The sequence below is a fragment of the Anabrus simplex genome, chromosome 6 (assembly GCF_040414725.1).
Source record: "Anabrus simplex isolate iqAnaSimp1 chromosome 6, ASM4041472v1, whole genome shotgun sequence".
Classification (NCBI taxonomy): Eukaryota; Metazoa; Arthropoda; class Insecta; order Orthoptera; family Tettigoniidae; genus Anabrus; species Anabrus simplex.
In genome coordinates, this window is record NC_090270.1 from 313,794,750 (window position 1) to 313,822,170 (window position 27,421).

General features: G+C 35.4%; 1 protein-coding gene across 1 annotated transcript in view; it reads right to left on the minus strand.

Annotated features, from left to right (window-relative positions):
• Positions 1 to 16,912: 16,912 nt before the first annotated feature.
• Dbp80 (putative ATP-dependent RNA helicase Dbp80) overlaps positions 16,913 to 27,421 on the minus strand; it is a 152,565-nt gene continuing 142,056 nt past the window's right edge. The window contains exon 10 of the mRNA XM_067150554.2: positions 16,913 to 17,967. Coding sequence (XP_067006655.1) covers positions 17,903 to 17,967 — 65 coding nt within the window. The 3' untranslated portion in view covers positions 16,913 to 17,902. The remainder of the gene's footprint in view (positions 17,968 to 27,421) is intronic.

Sequence of the window (27,421 nt, forward strand, 5' to 3'; positions counted from 1 at the left end):
TTCTATTATTGCTGCACTGAGTGGTAGCTGGCGCCCTTCAAATAACGTATGTGTAAGTAAGCAGGTAACTAGTAAGTGTGAGTACAAGGTCCGATGAGTGTGTATTTTATTTAATGAATGTTAATTTTCAGAATTTCCATTCTAAATGCAGATATTTCATATTTTTCAAGTTAAATGCAGATTTATATAATATTTGTAAAATTAGCCAGCAATTTAGGAAAGTCACAGTAAGCCTATATATTCCAGATCCTTGATATTGATTACTATTTATATTAACTTTATTGTGGTTGAAGAAAATATTTCGGTTCATGTTTTGGGTTTTGAAGGCCATGTTAATATCTCGTTTTTTGATGCTATTAGTGACTTGGAATATAGCTGGGTTGGTAAATGTAAAAGTTGCAAATTTGGATTTTGTATTTTTATCTGGCATGAAATTTGTGGCCAATTTTATTTTCACCTTATTAATGATCTTGTTGACCATCTCTATTTTATAACCGTTATTGAGTGTCAGGTCCTTTATGAAATTAAGTTCTTTCTTTAAACTCGTACTTGTTAGTGGAATTTTTAGGACTCTATAAACCAAACTCAAAAATGCCGCCTGTTTGTGAGAATTGGGGTGGAGTGACTCGTTTTTAATCGTTATTGGAGTAAATGTCGGTTTTCTATAAATCTGGAAATCAAATTTATTTCCTGCTCTCTTTACATTTATATCTAGAAAACTTAGTGAATTGTTACTTTCGTCTTCGTTAGTGAATTTTATGTTACTGTCTAATTTATTTAAAAACTTCAAAATATTATCACTATTATTCAGTTTACTGTCTATTATAACAAATGTGTCATCCACGTATATCAGCAAAAGGTTTAGTCCTATGTTTTTCAAAATTTTAACATGTTCTAAATGATCCATATTAATGTTAGCTAGTAAACCTGATGCAGGGTCACACATTCCCAAGCACATTTGATGATATATTTTTTGATTAAATGTGAAGTAGTTATTATTTAAAACAAATCTCAATACATTTATGAATTCTTCTATTTCACACCTACTTAATTTGCTGTGATTGAATAAATTAAGTTTGATTATATATATATTAATGGTTTCATTAATCGGTATGCAAGGGTACATGTTAGTAATATCATATGCACACATTTTATGATGCTGTTGCAGTTCGAATTTATTAAGCTTATCACAGAATTCTATTGAGTTATTGATTGTAGAATTATTGTAAAATTTATAGTGCTTTAAAAAAAGTAATGTATAAATTTAGAAGTCTTATACATTGGGCTATTCATGCAGTTGATTATAGGTATGGGTATATTAGGTTTATGGACTTTGGGCATGGCTCTGGCTGTTGGTATCTTGGGATACATATTTATCAGTTTCTGACACTCTAGTTCATTAAAGAGGAGAGACTAATTTTTAAGCAATTTCTTTAGATTCCGTTGAATTTTTACTGTAGGATCTTTCTGTATTATCGAATAGGCTCCATTCGAAAAAAAATTATTCTGTTTTCTTAATGTAATCATGCTTATTTAAAATAACTGTAGTTTCCCCTTTATCAGCTTTGGTTACTATTGTATCATAATATTTTACAAGTCATATAACAATAAAATTATGTCTTTAAGTTAAAATATATTCGTCTAAAATCTATCTAAGTCTAACATTTTATTGACAAAACTCATGTGGTGAACATCCTTTAAAATTATTTTAGAAAACCTTTTGAGATCTGGCTAATTGTATTGATTCAATATTGCTTGACTTATATGACTGTCGTTGAAACTTCGTTAACTATATTAACAATTTTCTACAGTTGATAATTGCCTATGTTATGAATATTTAACTTGTTCTCGATGTTGCTGGAATAAAATTTATACAAAATCCACAATACATTGCAGCCATCAATGCACCGCCTACCTTCACTTCCCCTTCCCACTCCCCGCCAAAACGTAAACTCATCCACATTCACTCATATAATACAAGGAGTGCAAACAGAACAAGTAGTTCTCAAGAGGCTAGGAGTAACAGTAACACTAGACAATTACGCAGCAGAAAGAAAAGTAAGTGACAATTCTTTCGATAAGAAGTTTATACAGAATTATAATCAAAACCATAAACATATATTTTTCATCTTTCATTACAGATATACCAACAAGCCCAATTTGGAACATACGAGAACAATTCAAATTCTACATCACATTAGAAAGTGTTTATTTACGAACAAGTTTGTTCATGAACAATATTCTCGTATTGACAACATAAAATTAATGCCAATACATTTTGTATAAATGTTACTCCAGCAACATCGACAACAAGTTAAATGTTCATAACATAGGCAATTATCAACTGTAGAAAATTGATAATATAGTTAACGAAGTTTCAACGACAATCATATAAGTCAAGCAATATTGAATCAATATAATTAGCCAGATCTCAAAAGGTTTTCTAAAATAATTTTAAAGGATGTTCACCAGATGAGTTTCGTCAATAAAATGTTAGACTTAGATAGATTTTAGACAAACATGTTTTAACTTAAAGACATAATTTCATTGTTATATGACTTGTAAAACATTATGAGATTTGTCAATCAGGTTTACAAGCATAATCTTAATCCAATAGAACAGATTCATGATCTTATATAACCTTAAGTAAATAATAATTGGCTGATGATGCTCACGAAAAAAGGAGCGAAACATGTAGCATTTCAACAACTTAATAAATATGTAAGTTTTTATTACATTTTTATTGTATTGAATAGGTGGTAATTAACAAAATTATAAGAATTTGTATCATAAGTGGTATGTTCCGAGCTGTCAGTGGAGAGATGGCGTGGTAGGGCATAAGTAGACGAATAAGTTTGGATGGTGTCTTTAAAAGTAGGAAAGATCACAATATGAAGATAAAGTTAGAATTCAAGAGGACAAATTGGGGCAAATATTCGTTTATAGGAAGTGGAGTTAGTGATTGGAATAACTTACCAAGGGAGATGGTCAATAAATTTCCAATTTCTTTGCAATCATTTAAGAAGAGGCTAGGAAAACAACAGATAGGGAATCTGCCACCTGGGCGACTGCCCTAAATGCGGATCAGTAGTGATTGATTGATTGATTGATTGATTGATTGAATTGAAATGGCAAAATGTTGAGGGAAGGCAGGGATGAAATAGCTTCACAAATGAAATGGCTTTACATATTACTATGATTTTCAGGAAGGTACCTTCTGATTGGATGAAAACAGTAATTGCACCCATCTAAAGCCAGTAAAGAGGAAGGATTGCAACAGCTATTGAGGTTTTTCAGTGATCTGAATATCAGGCAAGGTGTTTCACTGACATTTTGAAAGGGCGGGTGCAATCAGTGGTTGAGAGTAAGTTGGATGAAAACCAGTGTGGTTTCAGATCACAGAGGGGCTGTCAGCTTCAGATTTCTAGTACGTGCCAGGTAACTGAAAAATGCTATGAGAGGATTGGATAGTTATGTTTATATTTCGTAGATCTAGAGAAGGCATATGACAGAGTATCAAGGGAAGAAATGTTAGCTATACTGAGGGAGTACAGGATTAACAGTGATTATTCTTCTCCTTATTCTTAGGACGCCGTCTCCCTAGGAAGGTTAGCAATTATATTGATGATTGGGCTATTGCGAGGATTGATGATAAAATGAGTTCTTGGTTCAAGATGCTTACAAGTTTTAGATACATCTGTAATCTTTCACCTTTGTTGTTCATAGTTTAAAGCAGTGCCTCTCAGGATGCATGCAATGTGCACGGTGCAAAAGACGATTTCGCTTGGTTGACCAGAGTGCAGACCCCACTCCTCGATTTGGAGCAATAGCGCTGTCTCTCTTTTTCCCCCACACCTGTCTTGCTCGCTCCCTGGCTCCCTGTTCATCACATGCTCCGTAGCGCTCCAAATCAGAGCTGAATTGAGCCGAGCTTAGCCGAGCACCCCAGAGACGAAGCGTTGGTCCGAGCCGAGCAGGATCGATGCACTGTGCACAGGAACTCTGCGCCGCTGTCTGCACGCGTGTGATTTTGGGCGTTTGAGAGGCCCTGGTTTAAGGTATAAACTGGCAGTGAAGGATTCAGTTAGGTGGAAATGTAGTAAACAGTTTGGCCTATGCCAACTTGGTTTTAATGGCAGACAATCCTAAAATCTTGGAACTTGAAAACAGATGATGATTAAAGTGATGTCAGTAGGGAAGAACCCCCCAGGATGCCTTTTAGTCAGCTCTTTTTCAGATAAGACAAATTAAGACCACAACCACTATGATCTCAGTTCTAGTCCTCTCACAACAACTATCACCAAAAGCCTACCGACTTAGTGCAGCTTATACTGGTTGGACAAAATAAAAATGCGCCGGAAAATGTTTACAATAGGACTAACGGGGGATTGATCCTGGAAATGTGCTCATCTGAAGGAATGAAAAACTGAGGATCCAAAAGTCCTGACTCCACTTTCATAAACCACCGGCAGGCCTTTCAGGTTTTCCTTCACCCGAGCAATGTTTTCTGGTGTTTGAACTCTTTTCAGATAGTTAAGGTTTTTATTCGCTACAGAGACCATTTCATGCCATTTTGCATTGCAGACTTTACTGGAGGTTTTTCCAAAACACTTCCAGTTTTAAACTCTTGAGCAAACAGTTACGCACAGGTTTTCCACGAATTGTGCTTCACGTAATACTCGACAATGAACACATGCTGTTTTATCGTGAGTACCATTTTGTGTTGCATTCAACTGGTCACTAAACAAGTCTGGTTCCTCACTCACTCGTAATAACAGAACGACATACTCGGGAGATGCACACGCGCAGACACGTGACAGCAACCAATTGGTGCATCAAAATCAGAGTTTCCAGCATTCTGTGTGATTCGTTAACAAGGGTCGATTCTGCATCAGTCTTACAAAAATTTTCTGAGCCAGTTTTATTTTTCCCACCCTGTATAAATTATAAGTAACATGTTAATTAGTGTTAGTGTGTCCTACATTACTCATAACTTTTAAAACAAAAAAATTCTAACGGGTAAATGGAACTGAGGTTAATGGAAAAAATAGAGCAGGAAAAAAGATCATTTGAAGAATGCTTTTGTAAATTTCATTAAATGATGAAAATTTTGTTGGTGCCACAAAATAAAAACCTTTATTCTGAAAAACCAATAGTTCTGAAGACAATAGATACTTTAAATATGAGGGCTGTATCTTTATTAGTGGCAACACTGTTGAATGGACACCAGGAAACAGGACAAATGTTTCTTGCATATACACACATTAGGGTGGTACCTAATCTGTCTCACAGTACATCGACTTGTCCAACTAATGCTCCGCGCATGCGCTGAGAAGAATAGCATTATCTGTGAAAGATGTAAGAAACTGATCAAACTGTTAGTGCCCACAGAAGTCAAAAGTTCATCAGAACACCAGCAGTGTGAAGGTGATTTTGGTGTAAAACTGTGATGGCACTATATTAACGCACATCATATGCCAAGGACAGACTATTAATTTTTGGAATACCACCTGCGACCAGCATTGCACAAGAAGCAACATTTTTGGCAGACGCCTCTCATCATTTTGCAGATGGCTGTTAGAGACTTGATGGGGCTCGGAAGTGTTATATCATCCTCCATACTGTGCGAACTTAACCTCTTGTGGCTTTGATTTGATACCAAAGATGAAGGTACTGCTATTCCCAAAGTTCTGCAAGAAACAAACTGCTCCCTTTGCATCATCCAAAGAATAGGTACTGCTACCACGATACTATGTGGCTTCCACATCGCTGGCAACAGGTTCTGCACAATGTTGGGGACTACACTGAGGGATTCTAGACATTTCATGGACATTTCTTTTGTGTCAGTTATATATTAATGGTTGCCACTAATAAAGGAACAGCCTTTGTAAAAGAGATTTTGGCAAAGCAAGTCTCACTATGGTTCTATACTTGCTAATCTTTATATTGGCTTTTGGATTAATTTCTTAGCTGAGGAAACACGGTAAACAAAAGTTCTCGAGTAATTTTCACATCTAGCTTGCTGGTCATCTAAAAATATTTCTTTATCTTCCTGAATCTAGAGCTCTTAGTAACAGAATATATTATACTGGTAAACTGAAAGTGATTTAAATAATGAAAGATCTCTCTTTTATAGTTCCAACTGTACAACTCAATTCATTAATCCAAAGGCTGTATTGTAATAATAGTAAGGGGTTCTATGTCCCTTAAAAATTATATCGTTGGCATTCTGGCAGAAGTTACTAAGTCAAGAAACATACTTTTGAGATATAATGGGTTTGAAGAAATCAGTGAAATCACACTTTTTGGGCTAGTTCATTTTGCAATGCCTTCTACTATGTTACATATTAAGTGATTAAGTCCACTTAGTCAATTTTGTCTGGACGTCAATCTTCAAAAATGGACTTCACATTAGAGGATAGGGTACCCGTACCCCCAAAATGGTTCATTCTATTAAAACAACGACCACGCCATCGTGTAGAACGTGTTTTCTTTACCCCATTAGTGCATTTAACTCAAATTCGTAAAAAAATTGACTTAGTCATTTCTGCTTGAATGCCGACGATATAATCTTAGGAGATCCAGATACCATATGTTCAGAGTTGAGCTAGTTTACACAGCCAGTCTAGGTTATGCACCTCAATGTATTCCTAACTTTTCCCACACTGTAAGTTAGCCAAGTTCCCTTAAGTTCATGGAAAATGGAAAATTTAGTTTTGCAAGTCATCAACATTTCTACCCAACTCTTCTAAATGATCCTCCTAAATCTCAATGTAACATTTTCCCATTTATTATAGTTTTTCCTGTAGTTTACACAACAATCAAGTTCATAGATAGTTCAGGATTTTTATGAATCTTCTAATACCCAGGCTGCTCTGAAGTAGGGAAGAGTTAAAAAACCAACAGAATTTTAACATTCATCTCCATATAACAATTTATACTAAGAATGGTCCATTATCACAAGCTTCTTAGAGTATTGCACAATGAAAAGAATCAACCATCATACGATCAGTAATGAACAACAAACTTTTATTTCCCTATCATCTATGATAAATATGATTGCTAGAGCACAAACTCTGACAACTGTACAGATTTATTCCTTGAAAGTACCAATATGATTAACACATTGCTCAATATACAAAATAAATCTTTCTAATTCTGGTGACCAAGAAATTTGCTATCAGGAGTGCTGGATGAGAAACTACTAGTTGTTTTAAATTCCATATCTTACTGATTTTGTCAATGAACAGAGAAAAAATGAAATAAATGTTGATATAATACTGTAAGTTAACTTGTAACTCTCAATGACAGACACTCTACAAATTTGTGTTCCATGGGAAATTTATTGTTTTGTTATCTTCCAGCCTCATCTGATAACAAGAATTTCTTCTTTCTTACAACTTTTATAATTCAAAATAAATCAACTTCTGAAAAGATATTGATTGCTCTAATCTATAAGTATATAAATGAAATACTGTATTTACGCAAATAATCCCCGCATATTTTTTAAAAAAATTGAGGCACGAAATTGGGATGTGGGTTTTATTTGCGTCAATGTTGGCAACACGCTCCTGGCTCACCTAGTTTTCGATACTGGGTGTACAGTTATGTTTTGTGTAACTGCAGATGGAAAGAAACTGCCCCCATTTGTCATATTTAAGCAGAAAACAATTCAGACTTTAAATTTAAAACTGCCTTTACATTTAAAAAAATACTATTTTACTCAGTAAATTAAATTCAAAATTTCTCCATGTCACGATAGAATGCGCCTTCTGGAACACGCATGGGTAGTTTTCCGCACTTTCACTCACTTTGGTGTGTTGAGTTTGTTTCATAATTGCTAAGTTCGAGTGAAATCGTAATTCTTTTGTATTCAGCGTTTTAAGGAACGCCACAGTATCACATAACATGCAGTGTGCGAAAAAGCAGAATCCGCGAACATTGGCGATTTTATTTGGCAATGCCGACAGTTGGCGACAAAGAGTGGCTCATAATTATAATCAATTCGTACCCAACGAACAATATTATCAATGCCAATGAAACTGCATTGGTTTTTTTATATGCCTAACCCAAATGGACTTTTTAAAAGGAGATGGGGTCACTGTAGTGTGTTGCAATGCAACGGACGCAAAAGAATTCCTCCCCTTGTCATAGGGATGGAAGTTTTAAGGGCATCGTGTACTTTCCGTGCATCTAAAATCCATACAGTACAGTAATCTAACGAATAAAGTATTTGCACAGGGGAGCCAGCATAGACTTCTCGTCTTTGAATAACTTTTTTCTTTCATTGTGTGAGGTTATGTTTGTCAGTGAGTATCCAAGTGCATTATTTGAATACTGTAAATGCACCTTGTTGGATACATTTTGGAAAAAGTTCTCTTCCATTGCATTTGTGAGGTTTAAACTGTAAATCAATGTTAATTGCATGCAGTAACGGATCTCAGAATATTCTTTGACGCGGCAAGGATTGGCATTTCTGAAGTACAAGTTGGCAGTTATTTCGAAATCACGTAATTCAAAGTCCGATTTTTGCGTCCCAACGACTTTGAATTAATGAGGTTTTACTGTGATGAAAAACTAACATCCGAGTTCGCCGGTGTGTCTTTTTGAACTGTTTACATTGCATGAAAAAGAATTATCCACCACCGGTCGTGTTAATATCCACACAAAGAAAAGATTGCGTGTGAAAAGTGTTTTAGACGTGGTGTGCAACAAATTTATAAGTAATTTAAGAGACGATACTAGTAATGCAAGAGACAAAAAAATCTTTCGATCTACAATGAATCGAGCCTACTGCAAGTTCAGATTAATGAAATACCTAGGCCTACTTGATAATTTTCATTTTCATATATTTTACAGCAGTAAATGTATTTCTCAAATATATTCAGGCAAAGCAGCTATATCCGTAAATTTACACGTTCATATTTGCTAAAGACCACGTGGACCTCGCGGAGTGATATGAAATGTTTGTTTATGCCTATGTTACTTTTTCAATGGAAAGAATTTTAGTTCATTTAATTTTTTTCAAAATGAGCCTTCCAAAAATTAGGGTGTGGGGATTATTCATCGGCGGGGATTATTTGCGTAAATACGGTAAGTTTGGTCTGTTCTTTGGTCAGAATTTTTAAAAATTTGTATTTTATTGGTCATGGCCAGAATAGGAAGGAAATGCTATTTTTAAATTTCCACCATGTCTTGTCTATCTGGGAACTAAATGAGAATTTATTTCACTGTTTCATGATTTCAGACAACTTACAGAGGAGTAGCACAACAGTTCCCAAAGATACTTCCAGTTACAAATTTTACATCACCTGATATAAAATAAAGATTTTAAAGTTTAAGAAAAATTACATACATGAACATTACAGTATATTGCTTTACAATTTACAGTTTTTTTTTAAATATTTGGTCTGACACCCCATTCTGATGATGGTTGAAGTACATGGCTAATGTAAATTTACAGCCAATCCAAAGTAAATACCAATGTAAATATTTTATATTACACAAAAAGGGAGCATATTTTTGACAAATATCAGGGTGAAATGTCATCTATGAACACACTGAATATTAAGGCATAAATATAGAAGAAATATATGAACAACAACATACTGCCATAATGTGTGATAAGTGATGACAACTATATAGAGCATTAGTTGCTAGATGTAACAATCTAACATTACTGAAAATTCACTTTAATGAATCAGCAGAGAAAACTTCACTATCATCAGGTCTATTCTATCCTTACGAAGCTGACATTCATGAAACTGCTAAGATTATAAAAGGTCACAACTGAAATGAAAGAATCTGTTGAGAGTAAAAATACCATTAACTTCACACTTTATCACAGCACTTCAAACTGATTTTTTTTAAAAAGAGCAAAATAAGATATTAACAAGGCAGTATGGTGTCATAAGGAAAGTTAAAAATGAGATTTTAATCTATAACAACAGTGTATTACCGGGAATTGATTTGAAAGATTTAATTTCAAAATCAAATTTCTTCATATCTACTGGCAAATCCTTTGTACAAGAATGTACAAATGTTTAACACAGCTATGTTTTTTATAAAAGCCAGTCCGGAAGTAATGATACAGCACCTACATAAAAAATTGAAGTTTTCCATCTCCATTAAAAAAAAAGCAAAAAAAGTAATCTGACACAAACACGATGGTATTGAGATGATATGGAGGATACAAATTTGTATGCTTGATTTAACCAGTGGCAATTGGAAAGCTTTGAGACCATGAAGTTTTCTGTGGTGAAGGGAAAAGCCATACAGGGTTTAGTTGTCCTCTCACAAGCATACAGAAAACTACCACACAGATATTACTATTTATTCTGTACCACACCGGAGGATGTTAGATTTTATAGTCACTATTTGATGCATTTCGAGAAGCAGGAATAACAGACGTAAATACCTGCCCCCTTCTCTTTCAATACCCTACTGACTTCAGCTGATTAATCATCTGGAGGTCACTAATAAGTTGAGCTAGAACAGTACTGCATCAAGCAACTTATGGTAGACAAGGATCGCCTGTAGTTCAGAATATAGTACTGGATGCATAATTTACAAATATAGTTCTCCTTTTAATACTGTTTTGTCTGCTTTTTAGCAGACCCCTAATGTTACAGTTCAAGCTTATATGATTAGTAAAATATACATCATGTGGTACTTTGCCAGCAAAATACTAAGGATAATGAAAATCTTTTCAGGTTAAAAACTTCTTTAGTTTAATGCTGTCATAGCTAGGCATCACAAATTGTAAATATAAATTTAAACGCAGCTTTGAGCCAATTAAAAAAAAAGGAAAACAGGACAAACAAATATGATAAACTATGCTTTCTTGACTGATTATACATGCTCGAACATGATAAATGTTCATAAAATCATCACTGGTAACAATATAAATAATACAATGTGCTCAACTACTGTAATAAGGGGAAATGTCGTAACTTAGAGCTATAAAACAAACTGCAACCAATTAAGACATAAATACAGAAGAAAGATATGAACAACAACATACTGCCATAATACGTGATAAGTGATGACAACTACATAGAGCATTCGTTGCTAGATGTAACAATCTAACATTACTGAAAATTCACTTTAATGAATCAGCAAAGAAAATTTCACTATCATCAGGTCTATTATACACTTACAAAGCTAACATTCATGAAATTGCTAAGATCATAAAAGGTCACAACTGAAATGAAAGAATCTGTTGATAGAAAGATACCAATAACTTCACACTTTATCACAGCACTTCAAACTGAGTAAACTATTGCAGAATTTTCATCCTTTGAATTATTGATTTATCCTCATACACCTTTCCACCATAATGTATATCCAAGTTTAATAATATATTCTTTGAATCACTGAGTTAGCATATTGCTTGAAATAATAATATAAACATCACATACAATTTAAAAAATTAGACAAAATATACTCGACCTGAACTACACAGGTTGATAAGGTAAGTGTGCAACACAAGCTTTAGACGTCCTTAAAGTAGGATATGCCATGGAAATGTTCATGCTAAGAACAGATATAAAAGTACATTAAAAGCAACTTGGAGGAAGGAAAGACGTTATTCAGTCATAAAAATGCTGTCTTCAACTGATGAGGAAGACCTCCATCATAACATTTTTGAATAAAAATTCTGAATAATTATTTGTCATAAAATATAAATAGTAATACCCTTGAATTACTTTATCAATAATACCTGACAAATTACTAGATGTGCCAACTTCCAAAAATTAAAAAATTGGGAGATTTTCTTTTGCTATGTGTCGTGACCTGTTATGACATATCACTGATGAAGTAACTTGCATCAGGCAGTGGAGATGAAATTCGTAAGAGGTATCAAGAGCAAGACCAGAAAGGACAGAATTAGAAAAGAAAAGATAAGGAAAAGGATAGGAATCTTGAAACTTCAAGACAGGATAGAAACAACAAAGCTAAAGTGGTACGGGCATATGATGAGAATGGAAGAAGAGAGAGTGCCAAAAAAAAAAAGTTTTTTCAGAGAAGTTAACGGGAAAGAAATCACGAGGAAGACCTTGAAAGAGATGGATAAATACAGTGTGGGAGTGCATAGAGAAGAGGGGAGGAAAATCAGAGGATGTACTTAAAAAAGGAGAAGAGTGGTGGAGAGACACGCAGCGATGTAGGTCCTTGATTCACAACCCGACCAGGGAAGCTGGAAATGGGAAATGAAGAAGAAGACTATCCCATAATATCATTTTTTGTTGTTCCTATACAAATATTAAAATACTGCTGATATCTGAGCTTTAAACATATGACTCTTCTTCCTTCAATGTGCTAAACTTAAGTGACTGATGCTGATCACTGTTCAACACCGTAGGTGACTTGACGCTCTTTTGACCTAAATTTTTGCACAAAGCACTGATTTACTGAACAGATTTTTAAGGTTTAAGTTTTTCCAAAGTTCAGAAAGTTCTGATCTGAACTGTGTTGTTGTCCTTATAAATGTACTAAAAATTGTCTCCCACTTGGCATTCCTATGGTAAAATGGCAAGCATCGCCTTGGAGAGTGTCATATTTAAGAACACTATCAGCTGATTTTATCTGCCCTACCAACGAGCACAAATTAAGGGAACCGGGTAGTGTGGAATGATCAAAAATAGCATTTTTTGTTTTTAGGTTCAAAAAATTCTCCATTCTTTCCCGATTACAATAACATATAACACTTGGGTATAGAAACCATATTTGAGGTCATTATTGATAGTTTAATGTAACTATGCATACCTCAATTACGTGTAATATTTCTTGTTCTACATCGTGTAACTGAAATTGGGAAAGTTTGTTATCTTGGGAGATTCTTCTGTTCATCACATTGGCTAGCCTGAGCACCCATTAATAATTGTCAGTCGTTTTACCGCCTTTCTAATGTTTATGTTAACCTGATGTTTACATTGTGATTGTGCTCGTATTCAAACTTCAACCTCATTTTTCGCAAAACACAATTGCTGATCGGTTATGTACCTTTTTCTCGGGAACTAAAAACTGTACAATCATGAAATTTCTACCACATACTGTGCAAGTACCAGTACAGAGCCTGTAGCAGAATCGCTTTGAAACCATTAGTAGTTATTGAGACAAGTTATGAAGTATAACCAAAAATGCCATTACAAAATGCTCAAAAAGTTTGCACGATTAGATTTTTGTTTAAAAATCACCCATCAAGCCCATCAATGTAAATCTGCTACAGGCTATTAAGCACACATTTGCAAGTACATACCCTATTACTCATGGTTCTGAGTCTTCTAGATCACAAGAAAATGGTACAAGAAAAAACAGCCTCCTTTAAAATTTAACCTTACGCCACTGCTCATAGTTTTTTCAATCATCACAAAATTCAACTGATGTATACACTTAAGTTATTGTAACAATTATTCAAAATCTCATAAACATAGCTCAAGTAGTTTGGGAGATATTCAAGATTTATCGGGAACTAACGTTTACACTACCCGGTCGCCTTAATTATCTACAACTACCGATATGAGGAAAACTGCATAATGTTTAAATTAACAGAATACTAATAATAGTGCTATTTGCTTTATGTCCCACTAACTACTCTTTTACGGTTTTTGGGGACGCTGAGGCGCCGGAATTTAGTCCCGCAGGAGTTCTTTTACGTGCAAGTAAATCTACCGACACGAGGCTGACGTATTTGAGCACCTTCAAATACCACCGGACTGAGCCAGGATCGAACCTGCCAAGTTGGGGTCAGAAGGCCAGCGCCTCAACCGTCTGAGCCACTCAGCCCGGCTAAAAGAATACTAAATATGCTCAAAAATCAAGGGATCAGTTTCATATCAGAAGGGTGGGAGGAAGAATGAAGAACTGCGAGTCCTCTGCTTAAATTGAGGGAGTTGGCATGTCTGAATTAGTTTAAAAATCAAATAAAGTTAACAGTTAATCTCCCAGTCAATACTTCAGTTTTATTACAATATTATACACATGTGTGTGATTCTTTAGATCAGTGACATTAAATATTAACATATTATCACATATATTTTAATTTCAAAATTTTATTATGTAGGTTTACATATCAATGTTTCTAATTTATTAATATCTATATGATGATACTATTAATTAATATTTAATAATGGTGTAAAGAATCATGCTGAGAAGGCCCTTAATGAGGGTGAAACACGTATGCATAATATTGCAATAAAATTAAAAATCACCGATTGATGGATCAACTGTTAACTTTAAGTATGATTGGTCAAAACAGATTAATACGACTTTCTTCTTTTAAAATTAAAGTACTCACAACTTCTAATTTTGTTATTTTGCAGAAACATTGACTCTCAAGGTAACCTGATACACAGAAGAAAAATCTGTAACATCTGCAGTATTTTCACTATCCTGATTTCTATGACGGCTCAACATATTTTATGAGTTGTCAAAATAAAACAGAATTTATCCAGCTACATCATTCTAAATCTCATCCATGTGTAATGCTTCATCTGAAGAACATTTCTCCCTCAAGTACGAATGCATTCTTCATACCCTCTATACAGAGATTATTATCTCTCTCTGTCCTGCTTACCATTGTAATTATTAATTACCAATCTATTCGAACCAGTATTTGATATGAACTTAGCCCTATTTTATGGCCAGATACCTGTCAATATCCAAACCCTACGTGGAGGGATGTTTTCACTACGGCACATTTATGTATTATCCGAGATTCGTACACGGTGAAACCCTCATTAGTGCGTTCCTCATTAACATGTTTTCCTGCTTAGCACGTCGTAAATTCAAAGTCCCAATTCTCATATTAAATCTACATTAACAATACCTCATTTATCGCGTCATGAATTTTCCCTATAACCGCTTAGTACGATCACATTTTTCCTAGACCTGAAAATGTTATCTGTCGTCCCTTGTGGAAGGAACGTGATTTCCAACTCTGGTAAGAGCCGTCAGCGCAGTTGCGTAATAACGGGAAAAGGCCTTGAATTCTTGAACTTCACCGCACCTTTAGAGAGCAAGCCTTAGTCTCAGAAATGCTCAGTTTTGCTTGCCGGTTAGCAGTCAGACTGCAGAATAACACAATGAGCCTGTTTGTGCTTGTATTTCACATTCCATTCATTAGTTAGAAACATATTTTGTATTTAGTTGTACAATGAAGGGTAGCGAACATTTGTCGCGTGATAGCCTACATCTGGAACATAATCGTGTGAAGTTGACCAGCACGGTGCATATTCGTCTTGTGATAGTCTAATTATGGATATAGAAAATGTTGTGAAATTCCTTACTAATGAAGACAAAATTAAAGTGTGTCAGCAAGTCAACTCGCATCCACATCTTTAAGCGCGCAGAGTTGGTGTGAATGTTGAAACTCGTACCTTCCAGTTGATTGAAGTTGTGTTTGATTCAAAATGGTGGCCAAAGTAATTCTGTTGGAGTCGCACATGGCTGTGTATAACCTCCAATTTATTGTCTAAGTGTGTGACCAGAAAAATAATGTTTAATAACCCACTGGTCTGAAATAAAAGGCTTCCACTAACATTTGTTTTAGAAAACAGTGTAATCTGCAAAAATACTTTGATATTTTTATGGGCCCCGTTCAAATGTTTTCATATTTGTTTGGTATTTTTAACACTTTTCAGTGCGCTATTCTTATTTTATAAGCCTCAGCAAAATAAGTTTTCATACTTGTTCCCTTGTGTTTTTCACACCTTTTAATACTCTCTTATCATAGAGTTTTCACTCTACCCGCAGATATATGACGTAAAATACCCTTATGTCGGAAAAAATTGTATCTAGTGTTTCCATATCCCTATTGGATACTTTTTATTTGTGTATTCAGTAGTACGGTTTCTTGCTTAACACGTTATTTTTCCTTGTCCCCTGCAGAAACATCTTAATGAGGTTTTACTGTAATAATAATAATAAAATTATGGGCAAAATATCAAAACTTATCAAGATAAATATTGGTATCAACTGTATCCTAGAGCAAATTGTAAAAATTTGGAATGAAAGATAAAAGAACATAACAGTTTGTCAATAACTTTGTGGAGAAAGAACAAAGGAGTCGAAAAGAACTGTCTGGCATTTGCAGATGTTTTTGCTATACTTTCAGACAGATACAACAGCACAAATCAATCTCTTGGAAGAAATAACCAACAAAACAGGTTTGAGAATCTCTGTAGAAATAAAATTTATAACAAACATTAAAACAAAAAACACTCCAAAATTTTTGACAGATACTGGTCGAATTGAGAAAGTAAAGAAATTCTAATTCCTGGGAGAAATAATTCAAGGAAATTGTTAGGAAAAATCTGCTGTAGAAGATAGAGCATATGGCATCACTAAGAATTTTACAACAAGAAACCCTTATCTAATTTTCAAGAACCTTAGGAAGAGAAAGTCAACAAGAAACCGGATACAAGAGGTCAAGAAAGAAAGGAAATAAGAGAAGAGGAAGCTATGAAAAGAAGAAGGTTTTAAGAATGGAAGGATTCCAAGGAAGAATGGAAAGGAAAAAAGGAAACCCAGTCCGAAGTGGTCTTAGGAGAGAAGAATAAAGCATGAATGAAGCAATACTGGAAAGAACGGAAGAAGAAACAACAAGGAAGGATGAATTGAAATTGACGTGGTCCCTAGCAGGCCTCACGGAAAAGAAGAAGAAATATCTGTTACTACACAAATGGAAATTTGAAACGATGAAACTTTGCAAAATTTATTCTCTTCCATGAAATCTCACAGATATGAAGGAATTAAATTATAAGGCTTCCTAAGAGCCCACATTGTTTTCCATTCTTGGTTCCAGAGGAGCATATCAATTAAAATCAACAGTAGGATGTACATTCAACTGCACAAAAATTGGCAGATAAGGAGATATTTAATTTTATACATTCTCGAAATGACAGGATATTCATAAACTGTGGATAGCCGGTGGCTGAAGAGATAATAATTTAAATCCTACCACCTGCAACAATATGTTCATGTTGATTTTGAGTCATCTTTTGCAACAGGCAATTTCTGAGCAGAATTTTTGTGCAGTTGAGTGTACATGTCATTTACTTATCAATTTGGAATCACTAATTAATTTCATTCTTATGAACAATCATCTATACTATGTGGCAATAAAGGAACGTTTAGATAATCAAAATCACAGGCTTTCAACAAACAGAGGGATACCATGACCATAAGACTTTTAATTATGAATATAACACGGTACAAGTTCCCAGTCCCAATAGCAATATTTACGAAAATAATATGGTGCAAGTTCCGAGTCCTAATAGTAATTCATCACTGCAGTTTGTACCAATATTATTAATTATTTAACAAGTCTGTGGGATTATGCCTTGAGTTGCACATTACTGAATCTTCTATTGTAGTCATAATTTGGCTTATAAGCTTTATATTTGTATTTTCTTTCCATATTTACCACTGTGGAATCAATAGGTTCCCAGTGATTAATGCACAGAAGAAATACTTTATTACTAAATTTACTCGTTGTTTTTGGGAGAACATAATATCTTGTGGGTTACCATATTATTATTCTTCAAAGGAGAATGGTCAAAACAACTTGGAAACAAGACAACAAAGACAATAACAGGTGGGGCATGGGATGGCTTTGGACAAACAAGTGTATCACTCATGGGGTGAATTTATGAGGGAAAATTATGAATCTTATGAAACTGTTCACATGTTAAAAAAACATAAAAATCATGATGTAGTATTAAAAAGCCAAAACTACTCTTCACTTTACAGTTTCTATCAGCGCATGTCCAACAAAAAGGTATTGGTTTCTGAATGTGTCTTTAGGTGTTCACTATCAGATCTCTTCAGCTTACAAGCTAAATGAAGGTCATGATGCACCACTTTGATGAGAGTCCACACATCTCACATCACTCCATCATCAGTCTTGACCAAGCTTCTCAATTTCATCCACATCTTCTGTATCTAGCAGCTGGATTTTCTTACCTGTAACATACAGTAAAGACATGACATTTGTTGCTTTAATTCTTGAAATTAAAACTATGTAGAAAGGGGCAGAAAGAAAGCAAAGGATATGGACCTATACTGCAATCATCAACAAATTACAGGATTTTACTCTAGGCTCTCCCAGAAAAATATTAATGAGGCAAAATTAAGAAAGCAGGAGGAGCATATGCAACGAAGATTACTTGTCCACGTGAGGTTAACTGAGGATCTGTTTCATGCAAGAGGCAACAATCAACAGTTTGTCCCTATGGAGTAAATCTGTGATGAATAACACTTTGAAATAGAAAATAATTGAGCCTAACCTTCACATTTAACCTCCTGATTAACCTCTCTTTGGACTCAGAGAATTTTTTCACACCCATTGTGATGAAATGGCATATGACTTTTAGTGCCGGGAGTGTCCGAGGACAAGTTCGGCTCGCCAGGTTCAGGTCTTTTGACTTGACTCCCGTAGGCAACCTGCGTGTCGTGATGAGGATGAAATGATGATGATGACAACACATACACCCAGCCCAAGTGCCAGCGAAATGAAGCAATTAAGGTTGAAATTCCCGTCCCTGCTGGGAATTGAACCCGGGACCCCTGCAACCAAAGGCCAGCATGCTAACCATTTAGCCATGGAGCCGGACACCCATTGTGATGACCCAACTGGTTTCAGCATTGTACATGTACAGTCATTCTTCATCATTTTTTAAGGAAAATTCTGTTCTTATTTGTGTGATTCAAACGTTCTTGGTAGATTATAACAGGATTTCCTTTCTGCACTGCGAACAATATACATAGGAGGAATTTGAATCCAACGTGACATATTCCCAACTTTTCTGTCAAGATTTCATGACATTACCAACAGAAATATTACACTTCATTGCCTTTTCTCAGACAGTCGAAGATGTAGTGGAAAATATTATTCTGTTAATTCTCATCAAATGAGCAGTGTTGGTTGAAATCAAAGAGCATCCTCAATGGTCACCTTCAGCTGACTCCCAACAGATTTTTAATCGTGTAAACTTCCAATACATCAGGTATGGCTTAAAAACTGTTCACCAAATGCTTCTGGCAACACTTTAATTTCTGTATGGTAAATACCTGCTCTTGTCTGCTCCATGTGCCAGCACTAACTTAAGAACGTAAGTTGAGAAATGGAAGGTGCTATTAATGTGCTGTTTCCACAGAAATGGAGTGTAAAAACCAATAGGGCAATTCAAAATGGAATTCGTGATCGTTCAGGGGCTAGCAACTTGTTTCCATAGGGTCCCTGGCCTGTCAAATGGATGTGGGACTCTGTCACTCCTGTAACTCCAAGGTTTACTTAAAACATTCTGAGCTCAATAATTACCATAAAGTAGGATGTTACCCTAATTACACATAGCCCCAGCGAGAATTTCTCCTCTAATGGCTGGGATTTAAATTTTAATAAAAATTAAAACGTTGAGAACATTTGGGCAGTACACAGAAAATTAAGTTCAAAACCCAATTATAAAACATATTGTGCACCTGCTCTCTTAATTAAGAAGCCACGGAATGGTAAATAACTTGTTTTTCAAATTCTTAGACAAACTCCTGTCGTAGTGCAAGGGCACCAGCCACTGTTTCATGGTATTGTAGCAGACAAAAAAAAAAAAAGGAAGACATACTTAGGGACAATGAATACTTTTCACTTATATTTCATTCATTTTCTTGCAGCAGCGATGTTACAGACAGTGGAAGTGACATTGTATTCTAGGACGATGAGAGTGATTCTGACTCTTCCAGCACCAGTTTACCGAGCATGAGGATGCACTTGTGAATGGTTGGCTGTTCAGAGTTCTCTTGCATTATCGTGGTGATAAAGTAGTTAAAACCTATTGAAATTGTTTAATTTTGTGTGTGTGTGTGTGTGTGTGTGTGTGTGTGTGTGTGTGTGTGTGTGTGTGTGTGTGTGTGATTCCATTTCATGCTATTTATATATTGGTGTTCAGTGTTTGTTGGTAGAAATTGGGAGTAGTGATATGTATTTGAAGTTTATAACAAGTAGTTCAGTTGGTGTTAAGTAGATTACATTGTTTAGGCAGTGTAGGCTAGCTTGGTGTACTTTGTTTCGAATTTACGTTTAGGAAATAATTTAGGTAATAATATTAACTTGAAATTTTTATTTTGAATATCTGTAGGTTTTTTGGTATAATACTTACAAAGGCAGATTATCATAAGGAGTTGTAAATTCCACAGCTTTTCCGGTATTTCGTATAGATATCCGTTCAAACTATCACGAAGGTAATAATTCATTCAATTAAATAACATGATACGCCTGTAAACATTCATTCAAACAGAAGTTAAAGAGAATGTATGGTATTTCACTGGATAATTACTCAACAGTCTTTGGATTGTTGATGAGTTTGCTGCATTCCGACAAGATCAAAGAGTATATGGTAGTTGAATAAACAAATACAAGAAACAGCTGATTACAGTATTCCAATAAATTGTAGTTCTAGGTCCCCGGCATACTTTATACTCTGTACCTTCGTTTATTCACTGAGTAAAAGTTAATAATCAAATTCCTATATCCTAATAATACTCCAGTTCAAGTCCCCGACGTAGTTTTGACAGAAATTATTCTAGACAAACTCTTATTTTTCAGCATTTATGGGCACCTTTATTCTCCATCCCATGTTGTTGGGAAAATAATAGTAACTACCAGCTGTAAAAATCATATAATTACATTTCAGTTGAGAATTGAAGTGGAGATACGGTGTATTTAGATAGTCTCTTGCCTGCTATATCTTTGTGTGTATCTATCAGAGCATAGTAGGATAAAATAGCTGGCCTTTACTGTAAAGTGTGCGGAGGAAAGGGAACCAGGCTAGAGTGTTATCCAGTAATTAGGTTGAAGCAGATGTTGAAAGTAGAAGAGTAGGAGGAGGGAAAGGAGAAGGTGGCAGTATTTCACATTGGTACCAACAATGTAAGGCAAGCAGGTATAAGTACGAACACAGTTGGGGATGTGTGGGATCTAGTTAATGCAGCACAAGTGAAGTTTAAGGAAGTGGAGATTGTTATCAGTAGAATACTGTGTAGGAGAGATACTTACTGGAAGGTGATTGGGGATTTAAATGAGACTATAGAGTGGATATGTGGGAAACTGGGAGTGAAATTTCTAGATCCTAATGCGTGGGTAGGAGAAAGGGATCTGCATTCAGATGGCCTTCACTTCAACTGCAGTCATACGTGTAAGTTAGGAAATTTGTTTAGAAGGGTTATAGGGAGGTACATTCCGGGAAATGGCGTGATCCAGTGAGCGGTGATAAGGGTACAGGGAACTGGAAGTCAAGTAGGAATGACATAAAAATATTACTGTTGAACTGTAGATGTACTGTAAAGAAATGAATAAAATTAAGTAATTTAATAGACATATACTTATCAGACATTGTAATAAGAGTTGAATCATGGCTGAGAAATGGTATAATGGATGCAGAAATTTTCTCATGGAACTGGAGTGTGTATCGTGGAGGTAGGATAGGAATGGTAGAAGGGGGAATATTAATTCTGGTGAAAGAAGAATTTGTAAGCTACAAAAAAAGTTAAAGATGACAAATATGAAATTCTAGGTGTAAGGCTCATTTCTAAAGATAATACGTAAATGATGTCTTTTTTGCAAGCTGCTTAACGTCGCACTGACACAGATATGTCTTATGGCGACGATGGGATAGGAAAGGGCTAGGAGTGGGAAGGAAGCGTCTGTGGCCTTAATTAAGGTACAGCCCCAGCATTTGCCTGGTGTGAAAATGGGAAACCACGGGAAACCATCTTCAGGGCTGCCGACAGCGGGGTTCGAACCCACTATCTCCCGAATACTGGATATTGGCCGCACTTAAGCGACTGCAGCTAACTGAGCTCGGTGAATGTACAAACAGGGAAAGGGTAGCGCTGATGCTGATTCAGAATTATTTGATAAGATAATCAGCTCTGTGGGAAATGACATGGAAAAGAATGCGATTGTAGCAGATCTCAATTTACCAAACGTCAATTCTGAAGGTAATGCAAACGACAGGAAGCATGACCAACAAATGGCAAATAAGTTAAAATGGGATGGACAGCTGATTCAGAAAGTGCAGGAACCAACTACAGGAAGAATATTCTGGATGTGGTGCTGGTAAAACCAGATGAGCTCTACAGTGAAACCAAAGTAAGAGATGGTATTAGTGATCACAAAGCTGTTTTTGTGCTAATTAAATATGTGATGGAAAGGAAGATAATAAAAGTAGGACTATTAGGCATTACCATATGGCTGACAAAGCAAGCATGAGGGAGTTTTTAAAAAGTAACTATGATCAGTGGAAAATGGTAAATAAAAATGTAAACAGAATCTGGGATGGGTTTAAATATGGCCAACTGAATCCCTCGCTGTGCTCCTTATAATGGCCTTGACAATCTCTCGCGAAGCCCAGCATAAAGCTGTAATTGGAAAGTTTCACCACAATGCCGCTAGGGCGCTGGCCTCCTAAGTCACTGACAGGAAACTCTATATCGCAAATTACAACATTTCCAGTTTCATATATATTGTTTTGCTGTTGTAAATGTTGGTCAAGTGTTCGCAATGAGGTGTTCGTTGGCTTGTTTAATTAGTTAATTTTTTTTATTATGCAGTGTGATTTGGTTTTTAAAATTGTATTTACAAGTCTAGGAATATGCAATATTGTTGTGCACCTTTCTGTATTTCGGAGAGAAATTTTCTGCACACAAGAAAAAATGTAATGAGCGGTTCAAAGTGGTTTCTCGCTGTAATTTCAACCTAAATAAGAATTCTAATTTATGTGCTAATTCTTTTTCTTTTTATTGTGTAGTTTAGTGTTTTGTTTTTCTTTAACTGTGTATGGAAATATTCAAACATGTATTGCTGTGTGCCTTTTTGTACTTCGAACAGGAAAAAAAGCAAATGAACACTATCATTTCATGAATTCCCTGTAGACCAGGACAAAACTAAGGAGTGGCTCAAAGCAATTTCTCGCAATAACTTTGTCCCGAACACTAATTCTGCTTCTTCTGTTGTTTTTAGCCTTCATTTCAGGAAATCACTTCAAAGTTTACGCATTTTTCAGATATCACCTATTGCCTCGTACTTCAACGAACAAGGTGATGCAAAGTTGAGAACACTACATTGAAATCTATGAAAAAATAATTTGATGAATTCTGATACAGTTGAGATTTACTTAAAAATTCATTTTCAAATATCAGTTTCACTGTAGAACAACTAGCAGAAAGTGGAGACATGCCTGAAGCAGAAATGACGTAACAAGCACAAGGATGACTGAAACATCTAAGTTTGTATTATAGCCACCAACAACCACCCTTGAATTAGCACTTTTATCTTAGTTTTCCGTTTCTATTTTCGGGTATTTACTATCCCTAAATTTTCTTTGATTGAATAATCCTTTAGGTCGAGTCATATTTGCCACATGACAGCAACATAACATATTTTTTCCAAGATAACCTGAATTTTAACATTTAAACACTGGCATGTAGGAACCATTACTGTTATGACAGTAAGGCCAATGTTTGAGGCTAAGTGTTATCTGTGCAATGAACAGTTTTGCCAAGTATTTACTTAAAATACTTTTCTCTCACTAATTTTTTATTGAAAAAAGAGCTAGGTATAAATGAAATGTAATCTGAAACTGTATATATTGAAATTTAAACATATTTCAGTCAAAATATTTATGTTATCCATACATCAAATATTTAAGTAGAAAAAACAAGACTTTTATATTTTGACCACGCCTCCTTCCCGACATCAGCACTTGAAGAATTTTAAAACTCTAATTGAACAATTAAATTTTAATCTCAACATTAACATCAGAAGACAAAAGTATTGTGGTAAGTTCTGATATGCATCTACACTCTATGGATAATAAAAGCAATTACTATTATTCCTCACAGTTAAGGAACGTCAGTAGGACTACTCCCTCTCTCTGCAGTTTCATTTCACGATGTTATTTTGGCAAATATCAATGAAGATAGCCTTTAGGAATAATAATTTTAACAGTATTAGTCAATGTAACATACATTGAGTTTGTGATTTTTAGCATTTGCGATAAATGCGAAATATGCCGAAACTTTGTCAGTGTATGTGCCTTCATCTTATATGACCCGTACGGGTGGTTTTTAGCGGTTTCGAATTCGCGATAAAATGCAAAATTGGTTCAATGCGAAATTATACAATTTATGCTAAATAGATGCGAAACTCTCAGTTTTATACGAAATAAATATATATTTATAAACGATGCATTTTTCTTAAAAATAAGATAAAAATGTTGTTATTTATTTCAGGAGAAATAATTATTACGGCGCCCATTGCGATTGTAAAGCGGTAACATGCTTTGACAGACACTTCCGTCTTGGTGCACGGAACATCTATAAGTTCATTATCACAGTTAGCTGGTTGGAGAGATTTATTCTCTTTGTTTTGCAGCCTAACCGATTGATGTCAGATGATACCTGACGCTATTTTCTCTGTGTAAATAGTAACTATGAGCTGAAATACGGAAAATTAAAAGCACCTCATTTTGCCGCTCGTTGTAAACAATCATGGCGGCATCCAAGCGCGGCATGGACGAGTTTATTCGTAACTGGCTTGAAAATAGGATGTTGAAAGTGGAAAAGATTCTCTGGAGAGTGAAAATACTTCTTCTTCTTCAAATGACAGTGATGAAAGTGATTCCGATTTCAGTTCCGAGATGATAGTGCCAATTGAAACTACGTGACAAAACCAGAATGCAACAAGAGCGAGTGAGAAGTCTAGTTTTCCTTTTTTTGGGGGGGGAGTTGCTTTACGTCGCACCGACACAGATAGGTCTTACGGCGATGATGGGACAGGAAAGGCCTAGGAATGGGAAGGAAGCGGCCATGGCCTTAATTACGGTACAGTCCCAGCACTTGCGTGGTGTAAAAATGGGAAACCACGGAAAATCATCTTCAGGGCTGCCGACAGTGGGGTTCGAACCCACTATCTCCCGGATGCGAGCTCACAGTTGCGCGCTCCTAACCGCACGGCCAACTCGCCCGTTGAGACGTCTAGTAAAATGATACTTGGAATTATGATCTTGTTGACAATAAGCCTCTTTCTGTAACATGTAAACCAGTTTTTGAAATTCACTCTATAGTGAGGAGGGGGTTGGGTAATAATCCGAAAGAAATGGACTTAGGGAATGAATTTCTAACCCCACAGTTCTGGGATCATGTTACTAAGGAAACCAATGCCTATGCCTCTACATTTCTCGCTAATTTATCTGCTTCCCTTGAAACCAGTAATACCTACGAACAAAAATATTGGTTTCCTGTTACTATAGACGAGCTAAAAGCTCACTTTGCTTTGTATATTCTTATGTGATTAATCAAATTTATGTTTAAGTGACGAAAAAATAAATAGTATGTAAGGGAATATTTCCTTTCACAAGTAGGCCAAAGGGCCTGTGTGGAATTTCTTTCACTGCCTAAAGAGCACTGCAAAGACCAGTCAATCAAACAGCAAATACACTTTCAAGCACCATGTTCATTCTCTTTGTGTGTTGACCCTTGATCTTAGTCGGTTATTCTTGACATTGGTGTTGAGTAGTAGTTCTGTTTAAAAGTACGGTAGCGATTTATTTTATTGTCTGTTAGCCATGGGTGGAAGCGAAGTGACGATCAAACAGCATGCCGAAAGTCACAAATCGGGACATTTTTATGTAAGGATACAGATGGTCTATATTGATGTGCCAACTCTGCAATCAAAAACTTGAAGAAAAAAAATGTTTTGCAGGCCTTCCTTTGCCTTGGCAGCACTTCTGTCCATTTGGGCCTCTACGAACAGTGTCGATGTAGAGTTTTTTTTTAGCAAGTAAAACATAATTGTAACTGATAGGCGGTCTCAAATGAAGGAGGACACCTTTTAAACAATTGGCAGGTTGTACTTAAATCATCATTGAAATTCCTCTTCCTTGTAGGTGTGTTGTACTGTGATAAATAAATACGTTCAGAATAGTATTTTTCACTTTGAAATTGTGTTTGTAAATTTGAAAATAAGCATATTCCTGTGTGTTCGTTAATACTTCTTGCAGTCTTATGTTGATGTTTGTCTTGGTTTCCATAGTGAATTCAAAACTGCATGACGAGCAATGTGTGATTAAACAGTATGATTTTACTCCCAACCATTGTGTGTGCAATTCAGCAAATTGTGCCTATTTTTAACCAATTTGCTACAAAACGCTAAATTTGAGAAGTTTAGATGCTACAAAACGCTAAATTTGAAAATCAAAATGCTAAATCTCTGATTTTTAAATGCTATAAACCACGAACTCTAAACATACCCCTCCATTACTCTAAATTAAGATAAATCGGCAATCAAAGTCAATATCAGAACATCAGCTGGAATACACCACCTCACCGCAATTTCATTACTGACATTATTTTGGTGAATATCAACTAAAGTAGTCTTTAGGATCAATAATTCTAACAGTATTAACCTATGTAACATTTTCCATACCTCCAAATTATGATAAATCAGCAATGAAAGTCAATATCTTTTCCATAGAGGAGTATGCATTTCTACCATAAAATCTTAGGTCGCCAGTGCCACGTGTTGAGCTATGAAACTACTCAGATTACAGTGTGTGGACCCGATTGTCAAGGCCAGTAAGAAGCTATCAAGAGCGACGCAACAAGTCAGTCATGGTTTAAAGCAATTGCTGAGGAATGTGAAAACAGGTTTGTACCTTTAAAGGTGGTAAAGAATGGTGTACCTTTAAAGGTGGTAAAGAATGGTAAAGACCCACTTTATTAAAACAGAGAAATAAAGAAACTACAAACAAGGTGCAGATTGGAAAGAAATAGAGTTAGAATGGGAGGAGAAACTGAAGGAGCTAACTAGGAAATTGAATCTAGCAAAGAAGTCAGCTAAGGACAACATGATGAAAAAGCATAATTGGCAGTCATACAAATTTTGGTGAAAAATAGAAGGGTATGTATAGGTACTTTAAGGCAGAAACAAGTTCCAATAAGGACATTCCAGGAATCATTAATGAACACGGGGAGTGTGTATGTGAGTATGTAAAAATTGTTAGTTACAAGGATAATGTCCACATACAGGAGGTCACTAATGCTAAAGAAGTATTAAAATATACATAAGATAACAATGACATTTACAATAAGATACAAAAGATGAAAACTAGAAAAGCGGCTGGAATTGATCAGATTTCTGCGAATATATTAAAGAAAATGGGTTGAGATATAGTACCATATCCAAAGTACTTATTTGATTATTGTTCGCATGAAAGAGCTATACCAAATGAATGGAGAGTTGCTATAGTATCCCCTGTATATAAATGGAAAGGGTGATAGATATAAAGCTCAAAATTACAGGGCAGTCAGTTTGACATGCATTGCATGTAAGCTTTGGGAAAGCATTCTTTCTGATTCTATTAGA